The 26,658-nt window shown below is 43.9% G+C and overlaps 1 protein-coding gene across 1 annotated transcript in view; it reads right to left on the bottom strand.

Moving 5' to 3' along the window:
* Nucleotides 1-326: 326 nt before the first annotated feature.
* LOC135537149 (globoside alpha-1,3-N-acetylgalactosaminyltransferase 1-like) overlaps nt 327-26,658 on the bottom strand; it is a 41,979-nt gene continuing 15,647 nt past the window's right edge. Inside the window, exons 2-7 of the mRNA XM_064963349.1 lie at nt 20,358-20,396; nt 20,215-20,250; nt 9,634-9,687; nt 3,174-3,206; nt 2,548-2,682; nt 327-1,257 (exon numbers count right to left, since the gene is read on the bottom strand). Coding sequence (XP_064819421.1) covers nt 567-1,257; nt 2,548-2,682; nt 3,174-3,206; nt 9,634-9,687; nt 20,215-20,250; nt 20,358-20,396 — 988 coding nt within the window. The 3' untranslated portion in view covers nt 327-566. The remainder of the gene's footprint in view (nt 1,258-2,547; nt 2,683-3,173; nt 3,207-9,633; nt 9,688-20,214; nt 20,251-20,357; nt 20,397-26,658) is intronic.

Raw genomic sequence — 26,658 nt, 5'->3', positions numbered from 1 at the left:
TCCCTCTCGGTTGCCCCTATCTTGACCTATAGCCTCCCTCTCCTCTCCATGAGCTTGTCCAAGATTGGTTGTATTTAGAATTGGTTGTATCTAAATGACAATTTGATATATATCATAGGGTGCTGGTAATGTCTTGGTACCATTTTGTACCAAGGACTAGATAAGAACTTTGCTTAGGAGACCAAACTGAACAATAATTTATGCCAACTCTGTCTGGCTAGGGGATACTCCTCTCTGAAGTAAAGTCTTTCTTTGTGTAAGTTCCTTGAGACCTGTGGTTTGTCATGTCGTCTAGGGGGGGGGGGGTGTGATCTTATAAAGGATCCCATTTGCTATTATGTTGGCACTCTCAACTTTTCATTAGAGATACTGAACTGTTGAAAGTCAAAATGCTATTGCGAAAGCTTAATTATGATTAAAGGTGAAGATTAAGCATAACTCTGACTGGTGTGTGATTTGCTCTCTCATCATTTGGTAATTAAGGGAATTTCCACGACAATTTAACCTAACATTATCCATAATCAATTCAGTTTTTCTTCTGTCAGTCGAATATCCAATTCCTAGTCCTATACATTGGGACGAATTTCAGCATAGTTTTTAACGACAGAAGAGAAGCGAATGACTTTGACCTCTTTGGTTTTGGTCTTCTTGTCATCCCACTGGTACTCGGGAGACAACAGCTTGCTGGGCTTGTTGTAAAGCAGGTACCTGTTGAGGTGACTCTCCTCCTGCCATGCAGCCTCGATGGAATTCTTCGCGTCCTCTTCAAGCTGGTTCCGACAGACCGTTGTTAGCGTGTACACATCCTCCACGAATCCTCCGAACAGGGCCCCGGCATAGTAGTAATCTCCCTCATCCATGGGGATGTAGGCTGTCGAGGCTGGACGCCGTTCGTATGTGAAGTGGTCACGGGTCGCCTGGTAGAACCATGGGTGAATCACAGCAACCAGCCTGCCCAGAGACTCGGCTCCCCAGCGAGCGTAGAACTTGCTGTCCACGTCCAGACAGAAGATGTAGTCAGCCTCCCTGCTGATCTGACGTTCGATTGTTGTCTGGATGATCTCCATCCTCCGGGCTGATATCTCCTGCCAGCGGTTTGAACCTGGCACCTGGATCACACTTAAATGTCTCCCCTGTGACAGGTTCACTGATGGAATATCGTCGGGACGATCTGTAAAAACGTAGTAACGCACGTTGAAGTCGACCATGAAGTGCTTCTCTGCTGTCTCTAGGAAATCTCGGAGAAAGCGGACGTATCTGTCAGAATTTAAAGACACACAGGTAACGGTCACAATATAGGAAACATCAACATAAAGCGTCTTAATAGAGAGTTGGGCCGCCACCGTGGTCCTCCACCAGCCACCTTGGGCCTCCACCAGCCACCTTGGGCCTCCACCAGCCACCTTGGGCCTCCACCAGCCATCTTGGACCTCCACCAGCCACCTTGGGCCTCCACCAGCCATCTTGGTCCTCCACCAGCCACCTTGGGCCTCCACCAGCCACCTTGGGCCTCCACCAGCCACCCTGGGCCTCCACCAGCCACCTTGGGCCTCCACCAGCCACCTTGGGCCACCACCAGCCACCTTGGGCCTCCACCAGCCACCTTGGGCCTCCACCAGCCACCTTGGGCCACCACCAGCCACCTTGGGCCACCACCAGCCATCTTGGGCCTCCACCCGCCACCTTGGGCCTCCACCAGCCACCTTGGGGCACCGCCAGCCACCTTGGGGCACCACCAGCCACCTTGGGCCTCCACCAGCAACCTTGGGCCACCACCAGCAACCTTGGGCCACCACCCGCCACCTTAGGCCTCCACCAGCCACCTTGAGCCACCACCAGCAACCTTGGGCCACCACCCGCCACCTTGGGCCTCCACCAGCCACCTTGGGCCACCGCCAGCCACCTTGGGGCACCACCAGCCACCTTGGGCCACCACCAGCCACCTTGGGCCTCCACCAGCCACCTTGGGCCTCCACCAGCCACCTTGGGCCACCACCAGCCACCTTGGGCCACCACCAGCCACCTTGGGCCTCCACCAGCCACCTTGGGCCACCACCCGCCACCTTGGGCCTCCACCAGCCACCTTGGGGCACCGCCAGCCACCTTGGGGCACCGCCAGCAACCTTGGGCCACCACCCGCCACCTTGGGCCTCCACCAGCCACTTTAGGCCTCCACCAGCCACCTTGAGCCACCACCAGCAACCTTGGGCCACCACCCGCCACCTTGGCCCTCCACCAGCCACCTTGGGCCACCGCCAGCCACCTTGGGGCACCACCAGCCACCTTGGGCCTCCACCAGCAACCTTGGGCCTCCACCAGCCACCTTGGGCCACCACCAGCAAACTTGGGCTACCACCAGCCACCAGAACAGCTCTAATGCACCTTGGCAAAGATTCTACGAGTGTCTGAAACTCTATTGGAGGGATAATTTGGTGTCTTGTTGATAGTCGTGGAAAACGCTACACTCAGTGTAGTTTCAGTGTTGTAAAAATATTGATAGTTTAATTTCCCTTTTGGAATATTTGGGAAAGGTTGTAGGCTACTCACTTTCCAACGGCAAACACTGTGGTTGCTATGGTGAGGTTCATGGACTTGTAGATTGTGTCGATGAGGTCAGGGTCAAAGGTTCCTTCCCAGACGATGGGTGCCAACCATGGGGTGACTGCCACCACATCAGTACGACTAAAGAAACAAAACAAGATCAAGACGGACTGTGTTGTTCTGATTATGAGCTCAATGTTTACAGATAGACCGATCAAGCCTGACTGTGTTGTTCTGATTATGAGCTCAATGTTTACAGATAGACCGATCAAGCTGGACTGTGTTGTTCTGATTATGAGCTCAATGTTTACAGATAGACCGATCAAGCTGGACTGTGTTGTTCTGATTATGAGCTCAATGTTTACAGATAGACAGATCAAGCCTGACTGTGTTGTTCTGATTATGAGCTCAATGTTTACAGATAGACAGATCAAGCCTGACTGTGTTGTTCTGATTATGAGCTCAATGTTTACAAATAGACAGATCAAGCCTGACTGTGTTGTTCTGATTATGAGCTCAATGTTTTTGCAATTTAAGGTCCATGAAAAGACGTACGGTATACTAAGCTATATGCTAATGTGAAAGATAACAATGAGATGTAACTAACTAACTAACATAACAACACTACTCACCCCACCAAGACACTGGGCTGCTTGTACAATAGCCTGGGAGAACAAAACGTAATTCATTAGTTAATTGCATCATTGTAACGAAGAGATGCTGTTATTACACTCTCATCAAAAGTTGCTAGGAAAAGTTGCTAACCTTTATATAACTATTTTTAGAACTGCTGAGGTTTGTGCGTGGGTTTTATGCTTGTATCGCTTTATCGTAGTCTACACACAATACCCTATAATGACGAAGCAAAACCAAGCTTTTAGAACTTAAATATCAAATTTACATAACTGTTCAGACCCTTTACTCAAAGCTTTGTTAAACCACCTTTGGCAACGATTACAGCCTTGAGCCTTCTTGGATATGACGCACACCTGTATTTGGGTAGTTTCTCCCATTCTTCTCTGCAGATGCTCTCAAGCTCTGTCAGGTTGAATAGGGAGCGTTGCTGCACAGCTATTTGCAGACATTTTCAATCAGGTTCATGTCCGGGCTCTGGCCACTCGAGGACATTCAGAGACTTGTCCCAAGCAACTCCTGCGATGTCTTGGCTGTGTGCTTAGGGTCTGAAGCCCTGATCAGGTGTTCGTCAAGGATCTCTCCGTACTTTGCTCTGTTAATCTAGTCTCCCAGTCCCTGTCGCTGAAAAACATCCCCACAGCATGATGTTGCCACCACCATGCTTCACCGTAGGGATGGTGCCAGGTTTCCTCCAGACGTGAAGCTTGGCATTCAGGACAAAAAGTTCAGTCTTGGTTTCATCAGACCAGAGAATCTTGTTTCTCATGGTCAGAGTTCTTTAGGTGCCTTTTGGCAAAGTCTAAGTGGGCAGTCATGTGCCTTTTTCTGACGTCTACCATTTAAGAATGATGGAGGTCACTGTGTTCTTGGGGACCTTCAATGCTGCAAAATCTTTTTTTGGTACCCTTCGACAGATCCAATCCTGTCTCGGAGTTCTGTGGACAATTCCTTCAACCTCATGGCTTGGTTTTTGCTCTGACATTGTCACGCCTTGGTCTTAGTATTTTGTGTTTTAGTTAATTAGTTGGTCAGGCCAGGGTGTGACATGGGTTTATTGTTTGTTGTATTTAGTTTTTTTTTTAGTTATTGGGATTGTAGCTGATTAGGGGTGTGTGCTTCATAGGTTTGGCTGCCTGAGGCGGTTCTCAATCAGAGTCAGGTGATTCTCGTTGTCTCTGATTGGGAACCGTATTTAGGTAGCCTGGGTTTCGCTTTGTATTTCGTGGGTGATTGTTCCTGTCTCTGTGTTAGTTTCACCAGTCAGGCTGTAATAGGTTTTACGTTCCATTTTGTTGTTTTGTATTTATTCGTTATCATGTATAGTTTCGTTATTTGTTTTCACTAATAAACATGAGTAACAAACACGCTGCATTTCGGTCCGACTCTCTTTCGACAAACGAAGAACGTCGTTACAGACATGCACTGTCAACTGTGGGACCTTAAATAGACAAGTGTGTGCCTTTCTAAATCATGTCCAATCAATTGCATTTACCACAGGTGGACTCCAATCAAGTTGCAGAAAACATCTAAAGGATGATCAATGGAAACAGGGTGCACATGAGCTCAATTTCGAATCTCATAGCAAAAGGTCTGACTAATTTTTATTTTTAATACATTTGCAAAAAGTCCTACAAACCTATTTTTGCCTTGTCATTATGTGGTATAGTGTTTAGATTGATGAAAAACATTTTTTATTGAAACAATTTTAGAATAAGTCTGTAATGTAACAAAATGTGGAAAAAGTGAAGGGGTCTGAATACTTTCCAAATGCATTTTACATCATGACAAATACAATCTTTTCTCATTGTGGTCAGTGAATGTCATGTTAGCCACTTAGTTCTGTCAGTGATCAATTGATCATTTCATAATGTAATACCTGTTACCAGCATGTAAATAGATCACTTTATCCCCCAAAGTGTTGGAGGGAAAGTTGAAAAGGGCATGGGGTTGGGGGGGGGATACCTTTTAGAAATGCCTTTTCAATCAAGGTGTAGGAGATCTCACTTCTTACCCTCGCCCCAACACAAGAACACAGGCCAACTACAAATGCCACCTCCATCGAGCAACTGCTAGCCCATCCCCTCTAGCACTCACGTCTGTAGCCATGAAATGCTTTGAAAGACTGGTCACATCAACATCATCAACTCAGACACTCTGGACCCACTCCAACTCACATTCCACCCCAACTAAAGTAAGGACCCTGTGATTAAATGCCTCACTCTCCAATTGGATACTGGACTTTTGATGGGCTGCCCCCAGTTGGTGTTGTCAGGCAAAAACATATCTGCCATGCTGACCCTCAACACGGGGGCCCCTCAAGGGTGTGTGCTTAGCCCACTCCTGTACTCCAACACCATCATTAAGTTTGCTGACGACACGACAGTGGTTGGCCTGATCCCTGAAGACGATAATATTTATATTTCTTTATTTAATATTAATATAAAACGTTTATAACAGTTCATGGTTTTGTCTCATTTCTGCAGGTTTAATGTGTGGCTCCTCATTTCCCCGTTTTTGTCTCATTTATGGACAATGTTTCCAATAGAAGATTCAGTGACTCTATCTGGATAGTCCAACTGTAGATGGTCTATACAGGCTCAAATAACTATCAACAAATGTTAAATTACTGTCAACTAACGCTAGCATATCAGCAGCGATGCAGCTGCCATTTTCTTAGTTTCTTGATAGTTTGAATAAATAAAATTGAATAAAATAAAATAAAAAAATAAAATTGTGTTACAAAAAATAATAAATTCTTTAAAAGTTCAAAATGTTTTTAATCATTTTTCCATCTAACCATTTCATGCACGTAAAGCCTACATGATGAGATTGGACAAAAGAGTGAGATTTCATTTTCAAACTGCAGCCAAGCATCATGATCATTTGACCAGAATAAGACCCTTGATATTTATTAGAAATGAGCATCACGCTCAGCACAATGCACTTTCACCCCCCTGTGAAGTTCATCATTACTTATTTCATTTGTAGTCTAATAAACTGCATGCTTTCAGGACAAGTCGTAGTGAGAGGACCACACGGCATCATGTGACTCCAAGTTTACTTCAATATGATGGTTATTATATCAATTTTATATCAGTTTCCACTGACATTTCTTTAATAATTAATTTTACAGAGACAGAAAGATCCCAACTTGTTTTTACTCGCATAAAAAAAGTTATATGGAAACCTGGTTAGTGTCACATTTGGTTATTGTGTTGGAGGCAGGCATTTTGTCAAATTGAAAACACAGGCATATGAATATTAAAGTCTGGTTTGAGTTGTCAAGAACATTTTAAATTGTTTACTTTATTTGATTCCCAATTGTATTTTGTACAGTATATTTATAGTAATCTATATGATTTATTTTATATAATTCAAGCCTTAGAATAAAAAAATTGACTAAATTTGTTGTGCGTACTAAGAATATAGCATGGAGTCACGGTTTTCTATAGGTGAAGGAGAGTCAGACCAAAATGCGGCGTGGCTATTACGATCCATGTTTAATGAAAACAAAGTAAACACGAATCAAATACAAAACCAATTAACGTAACGCGAAAACCGAACCAGCCTAAATACTGGCGCTAAGTAACACAGACAGAACAAGGACATAAGGACAATCACCCACAACCCCCAACACCAAACAGGCTACCTAAATATGGTTCCCAATCAGAGACAATGACTAACACCTGCCTCTGATTGAGAACCATATCAGGCCAAACACAGAAACAGACAAACTAGACACACAGCATAGAATGCCCACTCAGATCACACCCTGACCAAACAAAACATAGAAATATACAAAGCAAATTAATGTCAGGGTGTGACACATGGTTTGGTACGTTTTTAGTTAATAGTACCTATCTAAATCAGTTTCCAAAAATGGTTTGAGTAAGAATTTGAGTTTCATTGAAGTTAATATTTTGAGTTGGGACAACTATTGCACTACTCAATGAAGTTGAGTAAAGAGAAAGCATAGCAATTAAATATGCAGCAATTAAACATTATTTAAACATATTTTTAAGATAAGTACGTAAAAAATAGAGTTTGTACAAGTAATTCAAAAGGATTTAGGTGTATCCTTACCTTTTACTTTTGAGTTTAACTAAAAACTTTTGAGGTAAAATCTGTTTCGTAAAAACATTTGAGTTCACGGACCTTATCTGGTTTTACAGTGAACATGGGGTGAGCTATTTTTATAAATCTGCTAGAGAACTAGTTTTGATTTAAGTATAGTTTTTGTATTACTGAAGCCTTTAGTGAGAGGTCTAATGCTTTAGTATATAAATAGGCCCGTTAATTTTTTTCTGGCTTACCGTTCCAGGTAAAATGTAATATTTTTTGCCTCTGTAATTAAAAAAACAAGTTGGTAGGTGTAGACAAGGCCATGACTAAATAGGCAAACTGGGGTATGACTAAAGAGTTAATCAGGGTGATTTTTCCACAAATAGACAGATATTTTCCTTTCCGTTGTAGCAAGATCTCATCTATTTTTGTTAACTTTCTATTGAAATATATTGTAGTGAGAAAATGTCTTTCTTTCGGGAATACAGAGTGAATAGAGTATGTCAACTTCGCTGTCAGAACATTTTACTGGTAAACTACACGGTAATGAAACAGTTTTTTAGTGATCCAATACGTAATATAGTAGTACACTTGTTTAAATGTGGTTGTAATCCAGAGAGGTTCAAATAATTGTCTAGATACTCTATGTAGGGATCCAAATTGTGGATTTATAAGAAAAGATTAATCGTCAGTGGTTTTAAGCCCTGGATTTATAATCCCTCGATGTTATTGTTTGTTCTGATTTTGATGGATTTTGATGGCAAAAATAAATAGATATGCCAATAGTGGACAACCTTGTTTTACTCCTCTTGACAGTTTAACCTCTCTAGGGTATGTGGGACGCTAGCGTCCCATTTGTGGGGTTTCTTATAAGTTTCCGGATTTGAAAGCAGCAGCCCTTTAGCTCAGTGCTCAGTGCAGATGTTGACTGTAATCCATGGCTTTTTGTTTAGGATATGTACTGACTATATTGATGTGTTTTAAGAAATATTAATTAAGTGTGTTTGCATTGAGCATGCGCAAGGAGGACAGTGGATAGAATACAATAATAGAGGATAATACATGACATATGTATGTATATGCCAAGATCTATTCATAATAGTATCATTTAAAATCCCTTTAATGTTGTCATATGTGTTTAGACAGAGACCATTTATGTACTGTCACTGTGGGGATTACGTCGTCGATGCATATTCCAATTTGTGCAAAACAGTCCTGTACCTTTGTGTCTTTCATTGGAATACTTCCGTATTGAGCGCATCACTGGTACTTCCTGGTTGAGTTTTTGCTAGTAAACAGAAATTAAGAGATGTCGTTATGGCCACATTTGCAAAATGTAGGGTGAGGGAGAGCTTTGTATGCGTCTCTGTTTGATCTAGAGGTTTTTTTGCATGTTGATAAATGGATTTTGTCTGTTTGAGATTGGAGCCTGAGATTGGAGTTTGAGATTGGAGCCTGGGGTTTGATGGCTGGTCTATTGGAATAGTTAACTGTTTGTCAGTTTACTTTTGTTGGGGAAGGGGTTGGGTCTGGGCTGGCAGTTTCTGGGTGGAGATGGCATTTGTAGTTGGTCTGTGTCCTTGTGTTTTGGGAGAGGTGGGATCTACTGTACCCCATGAGTGAAAAGTATCCCATCCCCCCAACCACATGCCCTCTTCAACTTTCTCTCCAACACTTTGGGGGATAAAGTGATATATTTACATGCTGGAAACAGGTAGCCATGTAGCATTAGTAAGACTTGTCAATTGATCACTGACAGGACTAAGTTTCTAATGTAATCTCACTGACCACAATGAGAATAGATTGTGTTTGTGATGTATCGTTGCTCATCAGCCATCACGAACATATTCTTACAAAACTGATGTCTTCAGCATCAGGGGATATCATTGTTTTCATACGTGCAATAGATCTTCAATGATCGATACAAAATCTGGTTTAATAATATAAACATTACATATGTGTAATTTGACATTGGGGTGATAGATCACATGTAATGTTTGAACCTGACATTACATAACCTGTAAACAGACATCAATCACACCTCTAATTTAGTCTTAATTAGATTAGTCTTAATTTAGTCTTAATTAACATAACTAAATCCCACAGCCACTGGAGAATTACCAACCGCCCCAAATCAGTTCTCCATAAACTTCATGTGTTTCATCCATGGGTTAAACCACATGGATGAAATCACTACATGGAGATTCCACTAATTTAAAACAAGTTCAAATGTGTTTTTGTTCGAGAAAACGTTGCGGACGTAATCAGAGTCAGATGCATTGCGGAGAAGAAACTAACGTCCGTGTGCAGAGGGTGTAGAGTTTGGCCAGTAGCATGGAGTTTGGGTAGCCAGCCAAATGGTGAACGATGGCACAGTAAAATACAGATACACACCTTTCTGGAGAGATGATGTTCTGTTCTCTGCTCCTGAATATGGACTTACTCAGGCTGTAGAAAGACGTGGTACAATGATTAAGGATGGCTATACAGTATTTTTTATTTATTTATTTTTATTTAACCTTTATTTAACCAGGTAGGCTAGTTGAGAACAAGTTCTCATTTACAACTGCGACCTGGCCAAGATAAAGCATAGCAGTGTGAACAGACAACAACACAGAGTTACACATGGAGTAAACAATTAACAAGTCAATAACACAGTAGAAAAAAAGAAAAAAAGTCTATATACATTGTGTGCAAAAGGCATGAGGAGGTAGGCAAATAATTACAATTTAGCAGATTAACACTGGAGTGATAAATGGTCAGATGGTCATGTGCAGGTAGAGATACTGGTGTGCAAAAGAGCAGAAAAGTAAATAAATAAAAACAGTATGGGGATGAGGTAGGTCAATTGGGTGGGCTATTTACCAATAGACTATGTACAGCTGCAGCGATCAGTTAGCTGCTCAGATAGCAGATGTTTGAAGTTGGTGAGGGAGATAAAAGTCTCCAACTTCACCGATTTTTTGCAATTCGTTCCAGTCACAGGCAGCAGAGAACTGGAAGGAAAGGAGGCCAAATGAGGTGTTGGCTTTAGGGATGATCACTGAGATACACCTGCTGGAGCGCGTGCTACGGGTGGGTGTTGCCATCGTGACCAGTGAACTGAGATAAGGCTGATAAGGCAGAGCTTTACCTAGCATGGACTTGTAGATGACCTGGAGCCAGTGGGTCTGGCGACGAATATGTAGCGATGGCCAGCCGACTAGAGCATACAGGTCGCAGTGGTGGGTGGTATAAGGTGCTTTAGTAACAAAACGGATGGCACTGTGATAAACTGCATCCAGTTTGCTGAATAGAGTATTGGAAGCTATTTTGTAGATGACATCGCTGAAGTCGAGGATTGGTAGGATAGTCAGTTTTACTAGGGTAAGTTTTGTGGCGTGAGTGAAGGAGGCTTTTGTTGCGAAATAGAATGCCGACTCTAGATTTTATTTTAGATTGGAGATGTTTGATATGAGTCTGGAAGGAGAGTTTACAGTCTAGCCAGACACCTAGGTACTTATAGATGCCCACATATTCTAGGTCGGAACCATCCAGGGTGGTGATGCTAGTCAGGCGTGCTGGTGCAGGCAGCAAATGGTTGAACAGCATGCATTTGGTTTTACTAGTGTTTAAGAGCAGTTGCAGGCCACGGAAGGAGTGTTGTATGGCATTGAAGCTCGTTTGGAGGATAGTTAGCACAGTGTCCAATGAAGGGCCAGAAGTATACAGAATGGTGTTGTCTGCGTAGAGGTGGATCAGGGAATCGCCCGCAGCAAGAGCAACATCATTGATATATACAGAGAAAAGAGTCGGCCCGAGAATTGAACCCTGTGGCACCCCCATAGAGACTGCCAGAGGACCAGACAACATGCCCTCCGATTTGACACACTGAACTCTGTCTGCAAAGTAGTTGGTGAACCAGGCATGGCAGTCATTAGAAAAACCGAGGCTACTGAGTCTGCCGATAAGAATATGGTGATTGACAGAGTCGAAAGCCTTGACCAGGTCGATGAAGACGGCTGCACAGTACTGTATTTTATCGATGGCGGTTATGATATCGTTTAGTACCTTGAGCGTGGCTGAGGTGCACCCGTGACCGGCTCGGAAACCAGATATATAATACACATACTGAATCTATTGTAACCATTACCTATGCCAGCAACCACCTGGTTACTCAACCCTGAACTTTAGAGGGTACTACAGCCCTGGAAAACATTAAAACTGCAAAAGTATCAGTTTCTTTGGTTTTACTATTTATCGGTATGTGTTCGGGTAAAATTACAAATGTTTTATAAACATTAAAACTATAAACTACTGACTACTACTGACAGCATTTCTCCCAAATACCAAATTAAAATATTGTGATTTAGAGCATTTATTTGGTCAAAATAACAAAAAAAGATGCAGTGTTGTCAGACCTCGAATAATGCAAAGAAAATAGGTTCATATTCATTTTTAATGAACACAATACTAATGTTTTAACTTAGGAAGAGCTCAGAAATCAATATTTGGGGGAATAACCCTGATTTTCAATCACAGCTTTCATGTGTCTTATCATGCCCTCCACCAGTCTTTCACATTGATGCTGGGTGACTTTATGCCACTCCTGGCGCAAAGATTCGAGCAGCTCGGCTTTTTGTTAATATTATCTATGCCAGCTACATAGACCATCAGGCTGTTAAATAGCCATCACTAGCCAGCTACCACCTGGTTATTCAACCCTGCATATTAGAGGCTGCTGCCGCATATACATAGACATGGAATCACTGGCCACTTTAATAACGGAACACTAGTCACTTAAATAATGTTTACATACTGCTTGTGTCATGTCTTGTTATGTCTGTTCCTGTCCTTTCTCTTCACTCTGTCTCTCTGCTGGTCTTTTTAGGTTACCTTCTCTGTCTCTCATTCTTCAGCTGTTCTACATATCCCCTAACTAGCTCATTCACTCCTTCCCACCTGTTCTCTCTTCCCCCTCTGATTAGGTCTCTATTTCTCTCTCTGTTCCTGCTACTTTCAGTGTCTGATTCTTGTTTGTGTTTTCGATGCCAGAAGCAAGCTGTCGTCCCGTTTGCTTCCACCTTGTCCTATCCTGTCGGAGTCTGCCTGGCAGGTGCATCCTGCATTATACTAACGTTCTTTTTGTTCCATTGACTACGTTGGAAGAGGATTTATGCCATTCCTGTTTTTCATTAAAGAACTCTGTTTTCTGTTAAAACCGCTTTTGGGTCTTCACTCAAGTACATAACAGAAGAATCAGACCAAGAATGGACCCAGCGGCTCCGGACCCTTTTCACTCCGCCGTCGAGATCCAGGGAGCGATGCTAGGCAGACACGAGGAGGAATTGTCTGCTGCTCGACATGCCGTTGAGACCCTGGCCGTCCAAGTCTCCGACCTCACAAGACAGGTTCACCAACTCCACCTCGATTCACCGCCCACTTCCAGGGTTTCCGAGTCTCCGGAGCCCAGGATCAACAACCCACCGTGTTACTCTGGGGAGCCCACTGAGTGCCGCTCATTCCTCACTCAGTGTGATGTGGTGTTCTCTCTCCAGCCCAACACTTACTCCAGGAGCGCAGCCCGCATCGCCTACGTCATTTCTCTCCTTACCGGACGGGCGCGTGAGTGGGGCACGGCAATCTGGGAGGCGAGGGCTGAGTGTATTAACCAGTATCAGGACTTTAAGGAGGAGATGATACTGGTTTTTGACCGTTCTGTTTTTGGCGAGGAGGCTTCCAGGGCCCTGTCTTCCCTATGTCAGGGGAATCGATCCATAACGGATTATTCTATTGAGTTTCGCACTCTCGCTGCCTCTAGTGACTGGAACGAGCCGGCTTTGCTCGCTCGTTTTCTGGAGGGTCTCCTCGTCGAGGTTAAGGATGAGATCCTCTCCCGGGAGGTTCCTTCCAGTCTGGACTCCTTAATAGCTCTCGCTATTCGCATAGAGCGACGGTTTGATCTTCGTCGCCGAGCTCGTGGAAAGGAGCTCGCGTTCTCCGCTGCTCCCCTCTCCACATCACTGCCACCTGCCGCATCACTGCCACCCTCCTCCGCCGGCTCGGATGCTGAGCCTATGCAGCTGGGGGTATCCGCATATCGGCCAAGGAGAAGGAACGGAGAATCACCAATCGCCTCTGTCTCTACTGCGGCTCCGCTGGTCATTTTGTCACCTCATGTCCAGTAAAAGCCAGAGCTCATCAGTAAGCGGAGGGCTACTGGTGAGCGCAACTACTCAGGCCTCTCCTTCTGGATCACGCACTACCTTTCCGGTCCATCTCCGCTGGCCCGGTTCATCTGCTTCCTGCAGTGCCTTGATAGACTCTGGGGCGGAGGGCTGTTTTATGGACGAGACCTGGGCTCGGGAACATGACATTCCTCTCAGACAGTTAGGGAGCCCACGGCCTTGTTCGCTTTAGATGGTAGTTCTCTCCCCAAGATTCAGCGTGAGACGCTGCCTTTAACCCTCACTGTCTCTGGTAATCATAGCGAAACCATTTCTTTTTCATTTTTCGTTCACCTTTTACACCTGTTGTTTTGGGTCATCCCTGGTTAGTGCGCCATAACCCTTCTATTAATTGGTCTAGTAATACTATCCTATCCTGGAATGTTTCTTGTCATGTGACCTGTTTAATGTCTGCTATCCCTCCTGTTTCCTCTGTCTCTTCTTCACAGGAGGAGCCTGGCGATTTGACAGGGGTGCCGGAGGAGTATCACGATATGCGCACGGTGTTCAGTCGTTCCAAGGCCACTTCTCTCCCTCCACACCGGTCGTATGACTGTAGTATTGATCTCCTTCCGGGAACTACTCCCCCGGGGTAGATTATACTCTCTGTCGGCTCCCGAACGTAAGGCTCTCGAGGATTATTTGTCGGTTTCGCTCGACGCCGGTACCATAGTCTCCTCCTCCTCTCCCGCCGGAGCGGGGTTTTTTTTTGTTCAGAAGAAGGACGGGTCCCTGCGCCCATGCGTGATTATCGAGGGCTGAATGACATAACAGTTAAGAATCGTTATCCGCTTCCTCTTATGTCTTCAGCCTTCGAGATCCTGCAGGGAGCCAGGTTTTTCACCAAATTGGACCTTCGTAACGCCTACCATCTCGTGCGCATCAGGGAGGGGACGAGTGGAAGACGGCGTTTAACACTCCGTTAGGGCACTTTGAATACCGGGTTCTTCCTTTCGGCCTCGTTAACGCTCCAGCTGTCTTTCAGGCACTAGTTAACGACGTCCTGAGAGACATGCTGAACATTTTTGTTTTCGTTTACATGGACGATATCCTGATTTTTTCACCGTCTCTCTCGATTCATGTTCAGCACGTGCGACGCGTCCTCCAGCGCCTTTTGGAGAACTGTCTTTATGTGAAGGCTGAGAAGTGCATTTTTCATGCCGCCTCTGTTCCTTTTCTCGGTTCCGTTATTTCCGCTGAGGGCATTAAGATGGATCCCGCTAAGGTCCAGGCTGTCATTGATTGGCCCGTTCCTAAGTCACGCGTCGAGCTGCAGCGCTTTCTGGGCTTCGCTAATTTCTATCGTCGTTTCATCCGTAATTTCGGTCAGGTGGCAGCTCCCCTCACAGCCCTTACTTCTGTTAAGACGTGCTTTAAGTGGTCCGTTTCCGCCCAGGAGCTTTTGATCTTCTTAAGAATCGTTTTACATCCGCTCCTATTCTTGTTACACCTGACATCTCTAGACAGTTTGTTGTTGAGGTTGACGCGTCAGAGGTGGGCGTGGGAGCCATTCTTTCTCAGCGCTCTTTCTCTGACGGCAAGGTCCATCCTTGCGCGTTTTCTCTCATCGCTTATCGCCGTCAGAACGTAACTATGATGTTGGTAATCACTGAACTGCTCGCCATCCGCTTAGCCCTAGGCGAATGGCGACAGTGGTTGGAGGGGGCGACCGTTCCTTTTGTCGTTTGGACTGACCATAGGAACCTTGAGTACATCCGTTCAGCCAAACGACTTAATGCGCGTCAGGCTCGTTGGGCTCTGTTTTTCGCTCGTTTCGAGTTTGTTATTTCTTATCGTCCGGGCTCAAAAAACACCAAGCCTGATGCTTTATCTCGTCTCTTCAGTTCTTCTGAGGTCTCCACCGACCCCGAGGGGATTCTCCCTGAGGGGCGTGTTGTCGGGTTGACTGTCTGGGGAATTGAGAGGCAGGTAAAGCAAGCACTCGCTCACACTCCGTCGCCGCGAGCTTGTCCTAGAACCTTCTGTTCGTTCCGTTCCTACTCGTCCGGCCGTTCTTCAGTGGGCCCACTCTGCCAAGTTAGCCGGCCACCCCGGCGTTCGGGGTACGCTCGCTTCCATTCGCCAGCGTTTCTGGTGGCCCACTCGGGAACGTGACGCGCGTCGATTTGTCGCCGCTTGTTCGGTCTGCGCGCAGACTAAATCTGGGAACTCTCCTCCTGCCGGCCGTCTCAGACCGCTTCCCATTCCCTCTCGACCGTGGTCTCACATCGCTTTAGATTTTATCACCGGACTGCCTTCATCAGCGGGGAAGACAGTTATTCTTACGGTTGTCGATAGATTCTCTAAGGCGGCTCATTTCATTCCTCTCGCTAAGCTCCCTTCTGCTAAGGAGACAGCTCAGATCATTATCGAGAATGTTTTTCGAATTCATGGCCTTCCGTCTGACGTCGTTTCCGACAGAGGCCCGCAGTTCACGTCTCAATTTTGGAGGGAGTTTTGCCGTTTGATTGGGGCTTCCGTCAGTCTCTCGTCCGGCTTTCATCCCCAGTCTAACGGTCAAGCCGAACGGGCCAATCAGACTGTTGGTCGCATTTTACGCAGTCTTTCTTTTTCGTAACCCAGCGTCTTGGTCAGAACAGCTCCCCTGGGCAGAGTACGCCCACAACTCGCTTCCCTCGTCTGCTACCGGTCTATCTCCTTTTCAGAGTAGCCTCGGGTACCAGCCTCCGCTGTTCTCATCTCAGCTCGCCGAGTCCTGCGTCCCCTCCGCTCAGGCTTTTGTCCAGCGTTGCAGCGCACCTGGAAGGGGGTCAGGTCGGCACTTTGCCGTAATAGGCGCAGACTGTGAGGGCCGCTAATAAGCGTAGGACCAAGAGTCCTAGATATTGTTGCGGTCAGAGAGTATGGCTCTCCACTCAGAACCTTCCCCTTAAGACAGCTTCTCGCAAGTTGGCCCCGCGGTTCATTGGTCCGTTCCGTATTTCTCAGGTCATTAATCCTGTCGCAGTGCGACTTCTTCTCCCGACAGGCGCTATCTTCGTCGCGTTCACCCGGTCTTCCATGTCTCCTGTGTTAAGCCCGTTCTTCGCGCCCCCGCTCGTCCCCCCCCCCATCCTTGTCGAGGGCGCACCCATCTACAGGGTTCGTAAGATTTGGACATGCGCCCTCGGGGCCGTGGTCATCAGTACCTAGTGGATTGGGAGGGGTACGGTCCTGAGGAGAGGAGTTGGGTTCCCTCTCGGGACGTGCTGGACCGTTCGTTGATCGATGATTTCCTCCGTTGCCGCCAGGTTTCCTCCTCGAGTGCGCCAGGAGGCGCTCGGTGAGTGGGGGGTACTGTCATGTCTTGTTATGTCTGTTCCTGTCCTTTCTCTTCACTCTGTCTCTCTCTGCTGGTCTTTTTAGGTTACCTTCTCTGTCTCTCATTCTTCAGCTGTTCTACATCTCCCCTAACTAGCTCATTCACTCCTTCCCACCTGTTCTCTCTTCCCCTCTGATTAGGTCTCTATTTCTCTCTCTGTTCCTGCTACTTTCAGTGTCTGATTCTTGTTTGTGTTTTCGATGCCAGAAGCAAGCTGTCGTCCCGTTTGCTTCCACCTTGTCCTATCCTGTCGGAGTCTGCCTGGCAGGTGCATCCTGCATTATACTAACGTTCTTTTTGTTCCATTGACTACGTTGGAAGAGGATTTATGCCATTCCTGTTTTTCATTAAAGAACTCTGTTTTCTGTTAAAACCGCTTTTGGGTCTTCACTCAAGTACATAACAGCTTGTCTCATCTCATATGTATATACTGTATTCTATTCTACTGTATTTTAGTCAATGCCACTCTGACAATGCTAATCATAATACCCATATAGATTTGTGTATTGTTGTGAATTGTTAGGTAGTACTGCACTGTTGAGCTAGGAACACAAGCATTTCGCTACACCCGCAATAACATCTGATAAATACGTGTATGTGATCAATAACATTTGATTTGATTATTAGTGATCGGCACCAATATGGAAACTCTATAGTGGGTTCAGGGGCAGAACGACAGTGATTTGAACTTGCAACCTTTCGGTTACTAGTCCAACACTCTAACACTCTAACCACTTGGCAGCCTAACTTTTTCCAAATTTCTTAAAAATCTGTTTTTTTTTGCTTTGTCATTATGGGGTATTGTGGAGGGGGGGGGGCAATGTAATCAATTTTAGAATGAGGCTGTAATTAAATACAATGTGTCAAAGGTCAAGGGGCTTACTTCCTGAATACACTGTATATGTAGCCTTAGAAATAAGATTCCGTAAATCAGTAACTTGCTAACATCAGATAACATTCTGTATATTAGCCATTTATGAGACTCACTTAGAAAATTCCTTTAATGATACCGCAGTAGCAATACAGGGATGTAATATCTACAGAAGAGACAGGAATGCTTATGGGGGAGGTGTTGCTTTATTTATTTAGAGCCATTTCCCTGTAATGTTTAGAGAAGATCTCATGTCCAGTGTTATTGAAGAGGTTGCAGGTTTACCTGCCTCATCTAAAGCCTTTTAGGGGTATTTCTATAGGTCGCCAAGTGCCAACAGTATTTAGACAATGTGTGTGAAATGCTCGATAGTATCATCTACACTGATTGAAGTGGATGTAGCAAGTGACATCAATAAGGGATCATAGCTTTCACCTGGATTCACCTGTCAGTTTATGTTATGGATGGAAAGAAATGGTGTCCTTAATGTTTTGTACACTCAGTGTGTAAACGCAACATGTAAAGTGTTGGTTCCGTGTTTCATGAGCTGAAAAAAAATACAGGAAATGATCCATGAGCACAAAAGCTTATTTCTTTCAAATGTCTTTACATCCCTGTTGCTGATCATTTCTCATTTGCCATTCACCTGATAGGTGTGGCATATCAAGAAGCTGATTAAACAACGTGATCATTACACAGGTGCATCTTCTGCTGGGGACAATAAAAGACTGACTGCAGGGATGTCAACCAGAGCTGATGCCAGAAAATGTTCATTTCTCTGCCACCTCAAACGGCATTTTAGAGAATCTTGCAGTACGTCCAATTGGCTCCAGTCTCGGTGCGAGCCGAATTAGGAGGAACTGGTACTCACTGAGCAAGCGGTGTGACTACCGATACACGCATGGTTTTGTTCAAGTATTGTAGTTTTGTTTGACCATTTTTTACAATGAGAAAACAACCAAATGGAACAAATACATTGTAACAAATAACACTGATTCAACTATAGCAAACAATCTGAGAGAAAATGCCCCACAGACCCTGCCCCTTTGCATTCCATCGGGACAACATCAGACTGATTTACATTGCCAGTTGGGTCATGGGGTTGGGATTTTCCGATGGGTCAGGGTTTGTTGGATCCAAAGCTAATGGTTGTTGGTTTGCTCTTAGTGGGTCTATAATGTGTTGGTTTTATCTAATTGTACCTCCTAACCAGTGTGAATACAACGGGAAGCTTGTTGATCCATCAGCAGCCCGTTAAGTTTGTAACGCTGAAGGCCTTTGAGAGGTTTTTGTGCCTCCGGGAACAGTCATGTTTGCTCTTTTTCATAATAGTGAAGCAATGATGAACCAATATCACAATATGACTTGTTCATGTCCTTATTGGTGCCCACCACTAGTAACTGTGTACAGTACATCTCTGTTAACCTGTTGAAACTCTAGGGGCGCAATTTCATTTTTGGATGAAAAACGTTCCCGTTTTAAACAAGATATTTTGTCACAAAAAGATGCTCGACTATGCATATAATTGATAGCTTTCGAAAGAAAACACTCTGACGTGTCCAGAACTGCAAAGATATTTTCTGTGCGTGCCCTAGAACGTGAGCTTCAGGCAAAACCAAGATGAGACGGCATCCAGGAAATGAGCAGGATTTTTGAGGCTCTGTTTTCCATTGTCTCCTTATATGGCTGTGAATGCGAGAGGAGTAAGTCTGCCATTTCTGTTGTTTCCCCATGGTGTCTGCAGCATTGTGACGTATTTGTAGGCATATCATTGGAAGATTGACCATAAGAGACCACCTTTACCAGGTGTCCGCCCGGTGTCCTGCGCCGAAATTGGTGCGCAAAAGTCAGCTGCAAGTATTTTTCCATGGAATTTAGAGAAGAATACAGGCTTCCACGAACGATATATCAATGAAGAGATATGTGAAAAAACACCTTGAGGATTGATTCCAAACAACGTTTGCCATGTTTCGGTCGATATTATGGAGTTAATTCGGAAAAAGTTTGACGTTGTAGGTGACTGAATTTTCGGTTCGTTTCGGAGGCCAAATGTGATGTACAAAACGGAGCGATTTCTCCTACACACAGACGCTTTCAGGATAAACTGCACATTTGGTATGTAACTGAGAGTCTCCTCATTGAAAACATCCGAAGCTCTTCAAAGGTAAATGATTTTATTTATTTGGTTATCTGGTTTTTGTGAAAATGTTGCGTGCTAAATGCTACTCAAAATGCTAAGCTAGCTTAGCATACTCTTACACAAATTAGTCAATTGCTATGGTTCAAAAGCATATTTTGAAAATCTGAGATGACAGTGTTGTTAAGAAAAGGCTAAGCTTGAGAGCAGGCGCATTATTTTCATTTTATTTGCGATTTTCAGAAAGCGTTAACGTTGCGTTATGCTAATGAGCCTGAGGCTTCAGTCACGATCCCGGATCCGGGATGGGGAGATTCAAGAGGTTAAAGTTATCTCTGTAAATGATCTAACGGGTAGCATTAAGGAAATAGGAAAGAGCATTTAGAAGTACCAAGTATCATGACTTGTTGGGAGGATTTCTCGGTTCATATCAACTAACCTGGTGTTCCTCTGGTCCTCATCAACTGGGATATCTCTGTTGGAAGAGTCAAACCAAACCCTGTGAATATGAATCAATCAGAAAATCCATATCACATTATAGCATCATTAGGGTGTAATAAATTAACAGAAACTTGATCTTACCCATTGAGCCTTTCATTGAGGAAGCTAAGGTGAACATACCTTTCGGAAGAGAGGAGAAAATCAATTCAAGTCTGTCATGAAAACATTTAAAGGCCTTATTACACAAAATGTGCTGCTCACGCTGCTTTTCTTCTACATCAGATTGGCTTTGAAGCCTAATTTATACGCTACACAATTAGGCAACACGCAACACAATAATGCAATTAGCTACTGAAAATGTAATTTATACACTACACAATTAGGCACCATGCAACGCAATAATGCAATTAGCTACTGAAAATGTAATTTATACGCTACACAATTAGGCACCACGCAACACAAAAATGCAATTAGCTACTGAAAATGTAATTTATATGCTACACAATTAGGCACCACGCAACGCAATAATGCAATTAGCTACTGAAAATGTAATTTATACTCTACACAATTAGGCACCATGCAACGCAATAATGCAATTAGCTACTGAAAATGTAATTTATACTCTACACAATTAGGCACCATGCAACGCAATAATGCAATTAGCTACTGAAAATGTAATTTATACTCTACACAATTAGGCACCACGCAACGCAATAATGCAATTAGCTACTGAAAATGTAATTTATACGCTACACAATTAGGCACCACGCAACGCAATAATGCAATTAGCTACTGAAAATGGGGATCCAGCTTAGTTGAGTCGAGTTACAAATTATGAGCTGCACAAGTTTACTTTATCCTTACATTATCCTTACATGATCATTACATTATCCTTACATTACCTTGGATGTGGTGTGGGCAAAGCCTCATTCATGCTACATGCGTGTAGCATCTATTAACCTGAAGTGCAAACCATAGTGTATATAGTAGTATATAAATGTAAGCAAGATATTCAAACTATACAGGAGCTTTTCAATTAAACCAGATTGCACACTTGAATAATGCAATGATTAAAAAAAAAAGTGTGAAGAATTTGTATTTTTAAAAGGGCTTAATCGTTAGCTATTACGACAACAATGATGTGTTATTATTGCATGGGCATGTGGCCTCAGAGAGAAAATGTGTTCATTTAAAACCAGGTGAGTAATATGTGAAGTAAACGCTGATCCTGGTGAGTAACTTTCCCCTTTGCATTCATCCATTTGACACATTATTCATGTTTAGTTGAAAAGCTCCTGTATAGTTTAAAGGTATGCTGAAGTTTATTTGGAATTTACGGTAACATACTGTACCTTTTTTTACAGTAACTTGCAGGTAAGTTACAAACAAAACAATTACATTGTGGGTGAAATCTCAACTGTGTCTACCCTCCATTACATGTGCCATTTCTATTTACATACTTCTGCTGTACTTCATGTTATTTGCAAGTAGTTTTCAGTGTAACTACTGTCACACCTTGGTCTTAGTATTTTGTGTTTTAGTTAATTAGTTGGTCAGGCCAGGGTGTGACATGGGTTTATGTTTGTTATATTTCTTAGTGGGGTTTTTTAGTTATTGGGATTGTGGCTGATTAGGGGTGTGTGTGTGTTGCATAGGTTTGGCTGCCTGAGGCGGTTCTCAATCAGAGTCAGGTGATTCTCGTTGTCTCTGATTGGGAACCGTATTTAGGTAGCCTGGGTTTCACTTTGTATTTCGTGGGTGATTGTTCCTGTCTCTGTGTTAGTGTTCACCAGACAGGCTGTATAGGTTTTTCACGTTCCGTTTGTTGTTTTTGTTATTTCATGTATCGTCATTTTGTTCTATTAAAAACATGAGTAACCAACACGCTGCATTTCGGTCAGACTCTCTTTCGACAAACGAAGAACGCCGTTACGCCGTTACCTTTGTTATTGTTTTGCTCAGCGTAAACCTATCGTTATCAGTACATATTCTCGAGGGGGGAGCGGGGGGAGCGGGGGGGGGACTTGGTTTGTTGTTTGTAACTTCATTGTTGGCAGTTTCAACAATTAAGGATTCAAGCTTTAAAGGTGAAGCTGAAAAATAGGGATGGGTTGTAGATGTTAGAAGAATCATGAACGTAATAGGGAAGCTTAGGTGCTGGCATGGCCTGTAGAACGTCCAAACCACCACAGAATGTCTCCGGTCAGAACAAGGATGAGGTGGATGTCCAGGTTGAGGGGGGTTTAATGATAAACTCACTATCCAACACCACTCTGAGTCGAACTTGATGATAGACTCACACATCTAACACCACTCTGAGTCGAACTTGATGACACACTCACACATCTAACACCACTCTGAGTCGAACTTGATGATAGACTCACACATCTAACACCACTCTGAGTCGAACTTGATGATAGACTCACACATCTAACACCACTCTGAGTCGAACTTGATGATAGACTCACACATCTAACACCACTCTGAGTCGAACTTGATGATAGACTCACACATCTAACACCACTCTGAGTCGAACTTGATGACACACTCACACATCTAACACCACTCTGAGTCGAACTTGATGATAGACTCACACATCTAACACCACTCTGAGTCGAACTTGATGATAGACTCACACATCTAACACCACTCTGAGTCGAACTTGATGATAGACTCACCCATCTAACACCACTCTGAGTCGAACTTGATGATAGACTCACACATCTAACACCACTCTGAGTCGAACTTGATGACACACTCACACATCTAACACCACTCTGAGTCGTCGAACTTGATGATAGACTCACACATCTAACACCACTCTGAGTCGAACTTGATGATAGACTCACATATCTAACACCACTCTGAGTCGAACTTGATGATAGACTCACACATCTAACACCACTCTGAGTCGAACTTGATGATAGACTCACACATCTAACACCACTCTGAGTCGAACTTGATGATAGACTCACACATCTAACACCACTCTGAGTCGAACTTGATGATAGACTCACACATCTAACACCACTCTGAGTCGAACTTGATGATAGACTCACACATCTAACACCACTCTGAGTCGAACTTGATGATAGACTCACACATCTAACACCACTCTGAGTCGAACTTGATGACACACTCACACATCTAACACCACTCTGAGTCGAACTTGATGATAGACTCACACATCTAACACCACTCTGAGTCGAACTTGATGATAGACTCACACATCTAACACCACTCTGAGTCGAACTTGATGATAGACTCACACATCTAACACCACTCTGAGTCGAACTTGATGATAGACTCACACATCTAACACCACTCTGAGTCGAACTTGATGATAGACTCACACATCTAACACCACTCTGAGTCGAACTTGATGACACACTCACACATCTAACACCACTCTGAGTCGAACTTGATGATAAACTCACACATCTAACACCACTCTGAGTCGAACTTGATGATAGACTCACACATCTAACACCACTCTGAGTCGAACTTGATGATAGACTCACACATCTAACACCACTCTAAGTCGAACTTGATGATAGACTCACACATCTAACACCACTCTGAGTCGAACTTGATGATAGACTCACACATCTAACACCACTCTGAGTCGAACTTGATGATAAACTCACACATCTAACACCACTCTGAGTCGAACTTGATGATAGACTCACACATCTAACACCACTCTGAGTCGAACTTGATGATAGACTCACACATCTAACACCACTCTAAGTCGAACTTGATGATAGACTCACACATCTAACACCACTCTGAGTCGAACTTGATGACACACTCACACATCTAACACCACTCTGAGTCGAACTTGATGATAAACTCACACATCTAACACCACTCTGAGTCGAACTTGATGATAGACTCACACATCTAACACCACTCTGAGTCGAACTTGATGATAGACTCACACATCTAACACCACTCTGAGTCGAACTTGATGATAGACTCACACATCTAACACCACTCTGAGTCGAAATTGATGATAGACTCACACATCTAACACCACTCTGAGTCGAACTTGATGATAGACTCACACATCTAACACCACTCTGAGTCGAACTTGATGATAGACTCACACATCTAACACCACTCTGAGTCGAACTTGATGATAGACTCACACATCTAACACCACTCTGAGTCGAACTTGATGATAGACTCACACATCTAACACCACTCTGAGTCGAACTTGATGATAGACTCACATCTAACACCACTCTGAGTCGAACTTGATGATAGACTCACCCATCTAACACCACTCTGAGTCGAACTTGATGATAGACTCACACATCTAACACCACTCTGAGTCGAACTTGATGATAGACTCACACATCTAACACCACTCTGAGTCGAACTTGATGATAGACTCACACATCTAACACCACTCTGAGTCGAACTTGATGATAGACTCACACATCTAACACCACTCTGAGTCGAACTTGATGATAGACTCACACATCTAACACCACTCTGAGTCGAACTTGATGATAGACTCACACATCTAACACCACTCTGAGTCGAACTTGATGATAGACTCACACATCTAACACCACTCTGAGTCGAACTTGATGATAGACTCACACATCTAACACCACTCTGAGTCGAACTTGATGATAGACTCACACATCTAACACCACTCTGAGTCGAACTTGATGATAGACTCACACATCTAACACCACTCTGAGTTGAACTTGATGATAGACTCACCCATCTAACACCACTCTGAGTCGAACTTGATGATAGACTCACTATCCAACACCACTCTGAGTCGGACTTGATGATAGACTCACACATCTAACACCACTCTGAGTCAAACTTGATGATAGAATCACACATCTAACACCACTCTGAGTCGAACTTGATGATAGACTCACACATCTAACACCACTCTGAGTCCAACTTGATGATAGACTCACACATCTAACACCACTCTGAGTCGAACTTGATGATAGACTCACACATCTAACACCACTCTGAGTCCAACTTGATGATAGACTCACACATCTAACACCACTCTGAGTCGAACTTGATGATAGACTCACACATCTAACACCACTCTGAGTCGAACTTGATGATAGACTCACATCTAACACCACTCTGAGTCGAACTTGATGATAGACTCACACATCTAACACCACTCTGAGTCGAACTTTGATGACACCACTCACGAACACTCACACATCTAACACCACTCTGAGTTGAACTTGATGACACACTCACTATCCAACACCACTCTGAGTCGAACTTGATGATAGACTCACACATCTAACACCACTCTGAGTCGAACTTGATGATAGACTCACACATCTAACACCACTCTGAGTCGAACTTGATGATAGACTCACACATCTAACACCACTCTGAGTCGAACTTGATGATAGACTCACACATCTAACACCACTCTGAGTCGAACTTGATGATAGACTCACACATCTAACACCACTCTGAGTCGAACTTGATGATAGACTCACACATCTAACACCACTCTGAGTCAAACTTGATGACACACTCACTCTCCAACACCACTCTGAGTCGAACTTGATGATAGACTCACACATCTAACACCACTCTGAGTCGAACTTGATGATAGACTCACACATCTAACACCACTCTGAGTCGAACTTGATGATAGACTCACACATCTAACACCACTCTGAGTCGAACTTGATGATAGACTCACACATCTAACACCACTCTGAGTCGAACTTGATGATAGACTCACACATCTAACACCACTCTGAGTCGAACTTGATGATAGACTCACACATCTAACACCACTCTGAGTCGAACTTGATGATAGACTCACACATCTAACACCACTCTGAGTCGAACTTGATGATAGACTCACACATCTAACACCACAATGAAGTCGAACTTGATGATAGACTCACACATCTAACACCACTCTGAGTCGAACTTGATGATAGACTCACACATCTAACACCACTCTGAGTCGAACTTGATGATAGACTCACTATCCAACACCACTCTGAGTCGGACTTGATGATAGACTCACACATCTAACACCACTCTGAGTCGAACATGATGATAGAATCACACATCTAACACCACTCTGAGTCGAACTTGATGATAGACTCACACATCTAACACCACTCTGAGTCCAACTTGATGATAGACTCACACATCTAACACCACTCTGAGTCGAACTTGATGATAGACTCACACATCTAACACCACTCTGAGTCGAACTTGATGATAGACTCACCCATCTAACACCACTCTGAGTCGAACTTGATGATAGACTCACCCATCTAACACCACTCTGAGTCGAACTTGATGATAGACTCACTATCCAACACCACTCTGAGTCGAACTTGATGATAGACTCACACATCTAACACCACTCTGAGTCGAACATGATGATAGAATCACACATCTAACACCACTCTGA

Source organism: Oncorhynchus masou, unplaced genomic scaffold, assembly GCF_036934945.1.
Source record: "Oncorhynchus masou masou isolate Uvic2021 unplaced genomic scaffold, UVic_Omas_1.1 unplaced_scaffold_713, whole genome shotgun sequence".
NCBI lineage: Eukaryota > Metazoa > Chordata > Actinopteri > Salmoniformes > Salmonidae > Oncorhynchus > Oncorhynchus masou.
The sequence above is the reverse complement of the archived record's forward strand: the minus strand, read 5'-3'. Positions and strand labels throughout refer to the sequence as shown.